Source organism: Passer montanus, unplaced genomic scaffold, assembly GCF_014805655.1.
Source record: "Passer montanus isolate IOZ18808 unplaced genomic scaffold, ASM1480565v1 scaffold277, whole genome shotgun sequence".
NCBI lineage: Eukaryota > Metazoa > Chordata > Aves > Passeriformes > Passeridae > Passer > Passer montanus.
In genome coordinates, this window is record NW_024367450.1 from 77,307 (window position 1) to 87,418 (window position 10,112).

The 10,112-nt window shown below is 49.8% G+C and overlaps 1 protein-coding gene across 1 annotated transcript; it reads left to right on the forward strand.

Moving 5' to 3' along the window:
* The first annotated feature begins 271 nt into the window (after positions 1–271).
* Positions 272–9,382, forward strand: LOC120503974 (E3 ubiquitin-protein ligase TRIM7-like). Its single transcript, XM_039713074.1, has 7 exons — positions 272–724; positions 1,971–2,066; positions 2,487–2,717; positions 4,169–4,191; positions 4,652–4,767; positions 5,682–5,717; positions 7,911–9,382. Exons 1-7 carry the CDS (start codon positions 308–310, stop codon positions 8,423–8,425), a joined length of 1,434 nt encoding a protein of 477 aa, XP_039569008.1. The 5' UTR covers positions 272–307; the 3' UTR covers positions 8,426–9,382.
* Positions 9,383–10,112: the final 730 nt, after the last annotated feature.

Sequence of the window (10,112 nt, forward strand, 5' to 3'; positions counted from 1 at the left end):
AATTAAAAAATTAAAAAAAAATAGCCAGGAAGCTCGGGATTTGTGAACAGCGCCCCTGCCCTCCTGCACGCCCCGGTGCCCCGGCCCCGTCCCGGGCTGCAGAAACCGGACACCGGGGGAGCGACCGCGGGGCCGCGCTGCGGGCCGAGCACCGCCCCCGCCGGGCACTGCCCTTCCAGCCCAGCCAAGCAAAAACCCTTCCACGCCTCCAAAAACCCTCCCCACCCTCCAAAAACCCTTCCAGCCCAGCCAAAAACCCTTCCACCCTCCACCCACCCACCGCCGTCCCTCCGGCCGCAGCGCGGCCATGGCCGCGGCGCTGCTGCCCGGCTGCCTGCAGGACGAGGCCACCTGCTCCGTGTGCCTGGAGCTCTTCAAGGACCCGGTGTCCATCGAGTGCGGCCACAACTTCTGCCGGGCGTGCATCGCCGGCAGCTGGAAGGAGCTGGAGGCCGACTTCCCCTGCCCGCAGTGCCGCGAGGTGTTCCAGCAGAAAAGCTTTCGGCCGAACCGGCAGCTGGCCAACATGTCCGAGATCATCGGGCAGCTGCTGCTGCGGGCGGACGGACGGACGGACGGGGACGGGCTGTGCCCCAAGCACCGCGAGGCGCTCAAGCTCTACTGCAAGGACGACCGCAGGAGCATCTGCGTGGTGTGCGACCGCTCCCGCGAGCACCGCCCGCACGCCGTGGTGCCCGTGGACGAGGCGTGCGAGGAGTACAAGGTCCGTCTGTCCGTCCGTCTGTCGGGTTTTTCTCCCCCCGTTCGGGCGCTTCCCGGCTCTGTTTTTGCGGGATGAGTTGTGTTATTCGGGGAGGTGCGAGGTGCGGGGGAGATGTGGGGAGCTTGGGGGATGTATCCGATGTGGGAGAAAAAAGGGGGAAAAGGGGGAAAAGGAGACAAAAGAGAAAGAGGAAAAGGAGAAAAAGGAGAAAGAGGAGAAAAAGGAGGAAGAGGAGAAAGAGGAGAAAAAGGAGAAAAAGGAGAAAAAGGGGAAAGAGGAGAAAGAGGAGGAAAAGGAGAGAAAAAGGAGGAAGAGGAGAAAGAGGAAAAAGGAGAAAGAGGAGAAAAAGGAGGAAGAGGAGAAAGAGGAGAAAAAGGAGAAAAAGGAGAAGGAGGAAAAGGAGGAAAAGGAGAAAGAGCATAAAAAAGAGGAGGAAAAGGAGGAAGAGGATAAAAAGGAAAAAAAAAGGAGAAAAAGGAGAATAAGGAGGAAAAGGAGAAAGAGGAGGAAAAGGAGGAAAAGGAGGAAAAGGAGAAAGAGCATAAAAAGAAAGAAAAAAGAGAAAAAGGAGAAAAGGAGAAAGAGGAGAAAGAGGAGAAAGAGGATAAAAAGAAAGAAAAGGAGAAAAAGGATAAAGAAGGGAAAGAAGAGAAAAAGGAGAAAAAGAATGAAAAGGAGAAAGAGGATAAAAAGAAAAAAAAGAGAAAAATGAGAAAAAGGAGGAAAAGGAGGAAAAGGAGAAAGAGGAGGAAAAGGAGGAAGAGGAGGAAGAGGAGAAAGAGGAGATAAAGTAGGAAAATGAAAAAAAAAGGAGAAAAAGGAGAAAAAGGAGGAAAAGGAGGAAGAGGAGAAAAGGAGGAAAAGGAGAAAAAGGAGGAAGAGGAGAAAAAGGAGATAAAAAAAGCGGGGAGAGCTGCCCTCCTTCCCTCTCCTGGGTTTCTCTGGTTTTTGGGAAGGATTCGCCTCGCCGGGAGGGGAGCGGCCGAGGGCTGGGAGAGCGTCCAGGAACGAGCGAGGTTAATTAAAGCCGGGCTGACCTTTTCCTGCGCCGGGAGCCGATGGGAGCAGGGCTCGCCCCGTCCCCGCTCCCTCCGTTCCTGTTTTTTTTGGGATCTCTGGTGATTCTCGGGAAGCGGCGGAGCCAGAGGGATTTCCCGGCGAGCGCATCCCGTGTTTTCATCCCACCCCACAAAGGGCAAACCCTGCGGGCAGGAGGAGGCAAATCAAACTCTCCTTTTGTCCGCAGGAGAAGATCCAGGGGCGCTTGGATTTCCTGCGGAAGGAGCGGCAGGAACTGCTGGAGTTCAAAGTGAACGACGACAAGAAAACGCAGGAGCTGCTGGTGCGTGCTGGGGTGGGGTGAGGATCCCGAAAAATGGGAATGGGAGGTTTTTCTCCTTCCTCCCGGCCCCACCACCATCATCGAGAGCCTCAGGATGGTGCTGGAGCATCTGGGAGCCAGGCAGGCTCCGGGGCTCTGCTCCACCCTTCCTTTTCCTCAGCACACCATCCCCTGTGGCAGCAAATAATAATAAAAAAAAAACCTGGCACACTGAAAATAATTCCTTTCCCAGACCATTCCTCCCCAAAAAAAGTGGTTTTGGGGGATCCTGGTGGGGATTCCTCTCCCACCCCGCTGCTTCCCAAGGTTTTTGTCTGGGAATTCTGTGATTCCTCCAAAGGAAACCCCCCAGGCTGGAGCTGTGGAGTCACCCCAGGCCTGTCTCCCCCAAAACCCCTTTTTCCCGTGTTTCTGCCCCAGAAAACCATCGAGAGCGAGCGGCAGAAGCTGCTGTCGGACTTCGAGCGGCTGCGGCAGTTCCTGCACGACCAGGAGCACATCCTGCTGGGGCAGCTGGACAAGATGGAGAAGAACATCTCCAGGAGGCAGAACGAGAACATCACCGACCTCTCCAAGGAGATCACGCTCCTCAACAAGCTCATCGCCGAGCTGGAGGAGAAAATCCAGCAGCCCATGCTGGAGTTCCTCAAGGTGGGGTGTCAGCTCCCAGCCACGACCCTATTCCTCCTTTTTCCCAAGTGTTCCTGGATCCTGTGGAGGTGTTTTGGGGAGAAAAGCCCTTTTTTGTTCTGCCTTTAATGAGTGGAGGGTGCAAGGAGGTGTCTGAGCGCCCCAAGCTCTCTCTGGCCGAGGAATATCCGGTGACAGAATGTTCTTTTCAATTTTAATGATTTTTTTTTTCCCTCCATGAATTTCTCTGGATTTTTCCAGCACACCCCAAGCTCTGGGTTTCAAGGTGTTCAGAGCTGAGCGAGACCAAACTCTGCTTTTTGAGGCTGGGAAAACAACCCAAAATCCTTTTCCACAGCTCCTTTCCCCACCCCAGGGCTGCCCAAAATCCTTTTCCACAGCTCCTTTCCCCACCCCAGGGCTGCCCAAAATCCTTTTCCACAGCTCCTTCCCCCACCCCACGCGGTGACCCCTGAATGGAGCTGGTTTTTATTGGATTCAGATCGTGCTGCTGGCTCCCCCAGACCTGCCCGGGGTTAAATTCCCTCTGGGCACTGTCAATATTTGCAGACGTGGGTGGGAATTCACCCCGCGTGCTCTCCGTGCTGGTGCCCACGTAAAAAACCCAGAACAACAATTGGTGTTTTATTAAAAAAGCAGGTTTGGGAAGGCTGGGCTGGCTCCAGGGTCCCTTTTCCAGCCCCTGGGAGGTGACCCTGCCTTTGTGTGGGCTCTGGAATGTTTTTGGAGGGCAGAACAGGCAAACAGTGGCTGGGCTCTGCTGTTGGTGTTGCAATTTTATTGAGTGTGTGGCAACTTTATTGAGTGTGTTTGAACCTTGAATTACCTCCACAATCCACCCCTGCCTGGGGGAAAATCACTTCCCTGTCCACCTCAGGCGCTCCAGGATTTTCCTGGGGGTGTTAGATGCAGGAATCCAGGGAAATGTCACAGTGGCAAAACTAGCTTTTTCCCCCCAAAAAAAGAAAGAAGCCCAGAAGTTTCTCTCAAAGCCACCTCAGAGACTTCACCAAAAACTCGAGGTCATCTAATTGGGCAGAAGCCCAAAAGCCCCGCTTGGCCCATCAGGTCACTTTAATTTCAAAGAAATTAAAATTTCAAAGAAATTTCAAACTTTAATTTCAAAGAACGAAAAGAACTGAGCTGCTTTTGCAAGATGTTTATACCAGGGGCAGACCTCTGCACCTGGCTCGAGTTTTTCTGTTTGTTATTTTGCCTTTTATTGAACCTTTTTTTTTGTTTCTAACACCTCAGCAGAAGCCGTCCTGCCTGTTGTTTGCCCCCAAGAGGAAATAGCTGAGCTATTCTTGGGTGTGTTGGGCTCCCTTTTGATTTTTTCATAAGACCTGGCCCAAGAAAAAGAAATCTGACACCCAGGGATGGACATCCCGGGGGGTTTGAGGAGCAGGAATTGCTCTGGGAGGGTCACAGTCTCTCTTTTTCCCTTCCAGGACGTGGCGGGCGTCATCACCAGGTAGGGAATTCTGCTCTCCCCGCTGCCCAGTCCAGGGGTCCTGGGGAGGGTGGAATTTTCCTTCCCCCTCTCTGCCAGCCTCGGGTCTTCTCCATCTCCTCGGAAATTTGATTTTCCAGTGCCCCTTTCCCTACCAGCGGGCTCCTTGCAGGCTCGGGTGGGACCAGAAATTCCGAATTCCCTGATTTGCTCCCCCAGCGCTGCGGGTCAGCTCTGAAACAGCGGCTGGTGGAGCTGGGGAGGGGGTTTCACCCCCAAAAAATCCCCCCCATCACCCCAGAGAAGCCTCAAAATCCACGCCCAGACCCCCAATTCCTCACCCCAAGGAGGACGGAATCCTCTGGGCGGGATGGGACGGGAGCAGGGGGGGCAAAGGGAGCTGGAAATGGGGGAATGCCAGCGATTTAACCATTTCCTCGTCGTTTTTTAATTTTATTTTTTTATTTTTTCCCCTCGGCAGGAGCGACGACGTGAAGTGCCAGAAGCCCGTCCCCGTCTGCACCGACATGAAGATGCACGTCTGCAACTTCTCCCTCAAAACCGTGGTCCTCGAGAAGGTCCTGAAGAAATTCCGAGGTGGGTGGGAAAGGCTGGGAAAAAATAAAAAAAATTATCAAATAATCCCTGTTTTTTCCTGGCATTGGGAGGGAACGCTGCTGGAGGGTTCCAGGGCACCAAAAATGAGCAGAAATCTGGAAAAAAGTTGTGAAAATCTCATTCTGGAGGTGGGGATGAGCAGGAAGAGGCTCAGCCAGGCGGGTTTCTGGGGAAGGAAATGTGGTTTTTTGGTTTTTTTTTTTTTTTTTTTTAAGGGGGGAAAATCGGCCTGTGAGCATCAGCTTTGGAGCAATAAAAACTTTAATTTCAAGACAGCCAAGCCCTGGGTTTGCAGGGAGCCACGAGATGGCGCTGAGAGAGCTGGAAAGGCAAAATGCACCAAAAAAAGAGCGGCTCTGGAAGAGAAAAAACCAAATTCCAAATGGGAATTACACCCTGGGGAAAGAATTGGCTTAAAGGAGGTGCTCAAGGCTTGAAATTCCAAGAGGGGAGAGGGCATGATCACTGTGGTTTAAATAAATCCCGCGTTTTCTTCATGCCAAGAAGGGTTTTTTTAATGAAAATTAAATATATTTAACATATATATATATATATTTAATAAATATATTTTAATGAAAATTAAATCTATTTATATATAAATACATAAATATATTTAAATATATTTCATGCCAAGAATGTGGTTTTAATGAAAATTAAATATATTTAAGGGGGTTTTAAATGAAAATTAAATATATTTCATGAAAATTAAATATATATAATATAAAATTAAATAATTATATTTAAAATTAAATATATTTGAAGAGGATTCTCCCCTGTTGTGCTGCTCCATCCTCAGCTCTTGCTGATGCTTTGGTGGCCCTAAAAGAGACCTGGGCCACCCCTTCTGCCTCTCTGGGTGTCACCACTCACGGCCCTGCCTTTTCTCCTTCCAGAAAACCTGCAGGACGAGCTGGGAAGAGGTGAAAAAGGTAAAAAAGAAGAGATTTCACACTTAGCACCCAGAGCAAAGACTCAAAATTGTGGTTGTACTTTGCAAAGCCAAAGAGAGTGGGACAAAAAGGAAGGAAAAAAAAAGGAAAAAAAAAGGGAAAAAAAAAAAAGGAAAAGACACTCTAGATTTCCTTTTTTTTCTTTTTTTTTTCTTTTTTTTTTCTCCTTAATTTCTTCTCTCTCGATGATTTCCAGATCCAGCCTGCTCAGCTGCAGAGCCCAAAGCCGATTTTTCTAACTGACGCCGGGGATCTGACAGCTCAGCCAGGTCCTCTCTGCCTGTTTGCACTTAACAAACCCACAGATTTCAGACCAAAAAAAGCCACTCTGAGCCCCTCAATTTGCCAAATTTGCTCTGCTGGGCTCCACCGGGGAATTGGGATGGAGGGTTGAGCTCCAGCATGAAGCCAGAGGGGTTAAATCCCATCAGAATTTGGTTAATTCCTTAAGTTAGTTAAGAATTCAAATTAAACCCCAGCAGCATTTGGTTAGTTCCTTAAGTTATTTAAGAATTCAAGTTAAATCCCATCAGAATTTGGTTAATTCCTTAAGTTAGTTAAGAATTCAAATTAAATCCCATCAGAATTTGGTTAGTTCCTTAAGTTATTTAAGAATTCAAGTTAAATCCCAGCAGAATTTGGCTCATTTTTAAAGGTGATTAGGAATTTAACTCCTTCCCACAGGAGAGGTGGTGAATTTGAGGGACAAACCCAGCCCAGGATAATTTTCCATGCTGGGCGAGCCCCTGGGAATGGGCTCTGCAGGAATTCTGGGATGAACCCTCTCCCTCTGACCTCCGCCTGAGATTAAAACCTGCCCCATCCACACTTCCCCGCAGGTGCCCAGAGCAGAATTTTCAGAAGAAAAATCTCATTTTTTGCTTTTAAAAAGCTGCGGTCTCTCCCACGGGGGGTCTCAAAGGAGGTCAGCCCACGGGGTTGGACCTTTTCCAAGGATTCTGGTCACAAATGGCACCCCCAGACACCTCTGGAAGTGCCAAAATCTGGCGGAAAACTCAAGGAGAAGCCAAAAGCCCCTCGCTGCATGCCCAGGGCGGGTGGGTGCATGTGCAGAGGCGCGTGCTGCCCCATGACGTTGTGCTTGAACCTCAGACCCAAATCCTGATGGTTCCAGGAGCTGGAGAGGCCCAAGAAAGGAAATCACCCTGTGGATAAAAAAAAAAAAAAATAATGGGCATTGATGGAATTGGCTCGTTCCACCCCGTTCCCCCACAGTTTTGCTGGTGGGATTTGCAGTTTCTGGTGCAGGAAATGTTATTTTTTGGCTACTCTCACTTTTGGGGAGGAACCTGGTGCTTAAATGATCCCAGCCTTCCCCGTTATGGCTTTCCCCACCTTTACAAAGCACTCTGAGGCTTTTAATCCCACCGTGTCTCTTCTGGGAAATTTTTATGCCAATTTCTGACCCGAATCTGTGAATTTTGGAGAGCACAAAATCCTTTATGGAGCAGCACCTGCTGCGTTTCAGCTCCAGAGGCCCCATTTTGCACTCCCCACAAAGGGTCTCGTGGACTGGGGGTGACTTTGCTGACTACAACCACAATTTGAGGTCACTCGTTGCTTCCTCCCAGCCTGAGTTTGGAAAAGGGGGAGGGAAAAAAAAAATCTGTTGGGACCAGGCTGCACTTGCACGTTTGGTTTGCTCCAGGTGGAAAGATGCCCTTAGGTCGTGGCTTCCCACAAGGATTTGGGGTGGTTTGGGGATCCAACCTCTGAGATTTGTGATGCCAGGGGGGTGTGGAGCCCACCTGTGTGTGGACGAGCTGGAAACCAAGATTAAAAAAAATCAATTTATGTGGAAAAAAAAAATAATCCTTGACCTAAGGCCCATCTTTGCTGTGGATAACGGCGGATTATCTGCATGTGCTTTGTCATGGCGCTCCTTTCTCCCGCTGGGCTCGTGTTGTTGTCGCCCCATTTCTCAGCAGAAGCAGCATGAGACAAACCCCACCTCGAGGGATTTGGGGTGTCCATGGGGGTGTCAGTGTGGGGTGGGATTACTGGGGCTAAACTGGGATTATTGAGATCCGGGCTGGTCCAGGAATTGGTAGCTGCCACCCCGCGTCGCGCTTTTCTTCGCTCGCGGAGTCCTGAGGGATAAGGAAATGAGGATGAGGATGAGGATGAGGATGTCACCTCTGTCCCCAACAGAGGACCTGACCCTGGACCCCGACTCGGCCAACCACCTGCTGATCCTCTCGGCCGACCTCAAGAGCGTGCGCATGGGCTGCAGGAAGCAGGAGCTGCCCGACAACCCCAAGCGCTTCGACACCAACTCGCGCGTCTTGGCCAGCACCGGCTTCAAGTCGGGGCGGCACTACTGGGAGGTGGAGGTGGGCCCCTCGGACGGCTGGGCCTTCGGCGTGGCCCGCGAGTCCGTCCGCAGGAAGGGGCTGACGCAGTTCTCCCCCGAGGAGGGGATCTGGGCCGTGCAGCAGAACGGGGGCCGCTACTGGGCCGTGACGTCGCCGCAGCGCACGCCGCTGTGCCTCAGCCGCAAGCTGAGCCGCGTCCGCGTCTACCTGGACTACGAGGGCGAGGAGGTTTCCTTCTACGACGCCGAGAGCATGCAGCACATCTTCACCTTCAACGTGGCCTTCCAGGAGAAGGTGTTCCCGCTCTTCTCGGTCTGTTCCACCGTCACCTACATCAAGCTGTGCCCCTGAGGCGCCGCGGGGAAGGGCCGGGCGGGCGCCTGGGACTGACTCAGATCAGCCTGGTTTTGGGGGGACGCGGGCGGCGGGGTGGCCAGGAGAGCACCACAAGGAGGGTCTTCGGGGCACAGAGACGTCCAGAAGTTGTGGTCGCCAGCTTCGAGGAAGGTGGTGGTCGCCAGCTCAAAAGATCGCGGCCACCAATCTGAGCTCAGCTCTGGAAGGGGTGACAAGCTCTGCCAATCAGTGGGAAGGAACCTTCCAGAAGTCATCTGTGGCTCTGGTCTGACCCTGGATGGGGGTTTGAGGGTCTGTGGGAAGCTTTGGAGCCGCTCCTCCGCCCCCTTGGAAGTGCCGACGGCTGGGAAATTGGATATTTGTGGGGTGGGAAAGGTGGGGTTGAGCAGGAATCTTGGGACGTCCATCCAAAGCAAAGCTCCCCTGTTCGTCCACAGAGAAGAAATCCAGCCAGAAATCTCCTGGTTCCTTCTCCCACGTGGGGAAATCATTTTCCCCCCCAAAAAAAGCTGGTTTTGGGATGTTGTGAGAGTTGTCTGAGCTGTCCCAGGTGACCACCAGGTCAGAGCTTTCCACTCTGGAGGAGCCTCTGCGGCTTTGGCTGCTCTCCCTCTCTGGTTCTCCACCCACAGCTCCTCTGGAAAAGGTTAAAAGGTGCTTTTTTGGGTTTTTTTTAACGGATGTTTGTCCTGCTGGACCTGAGCAAGGCCCACATTTGTCCCTCTGGTGCTCCCGTGCTGAGGCTTTTCCAAAATATCCCTCGTGGTTCTCACGCTTTGCGTGGATTTAGGTGCTGAACCTTGTGTTCCCTCAGGTTCTCAGCAAAATCACCTGTTTATTCTAATTTCTTGTTTGTTTCTTTTCTCTGGAAACCCTCGGTCTCTGCCAACTCGCATTTGCTTCATCCCCTCTGGTTTTGCCAAAAAAAAAAAAAAAAAGAAAGAAAAAAAGCAGCTTTAAATAATAATAATTTTTTTAAAAAGCAGCTTTAAAAAATAATAAATTTTAAAAATCAGCTTTAAAAATAATAAATAAAAAAGCAGCTTTAAAAAATGATAAATTTTAAAAAAAGCAGCTTTAAAAATAATAAATAAAAAAAAGCAGCTTTAAAAAATAATAAAAGTGCTGTTACTGGGGAGTTTTGGGGGTGGTCAGCTTTGGAGCCTTTTCCACAAAACAAATCCTTTTAGGAAATTACACACTTGGGGCAGCAACTCTCACAGAAATGAAGCCACAAGCAGGGGAATAAAATGTGTGGCCCTTGGGAGCTTCATCCCCGCTGAAGAAATGACAGAAATAAATGAAAACCCTCGGAATAAGGAAAATATTCACAGGGTCGTGACTTTTCTGATCTCGAAATCGTGTTTTGATTTTGATTTGGAACCACCCGGGTTGTTCTTAGCCCATGTGTGGGAAATAAAACATAAAGGTGCTACCTGGGCTTATTTTCATATATATATATACACAATATATATATTTAAAATAAATTTGTATAACTATGTATCATAATATATATATGTATTTATGTGTTGGGGTGAAGGCATATATAAAAAAAATATATAATAGAATATAATACAATAAAAATAATGGGATTAATATATATGTATTTGTATGTAATTATTGGGGGGTTGTGTTCCACATTTGTTAAAAATCAAATATCACCAAATCCCCCAAATTAGGG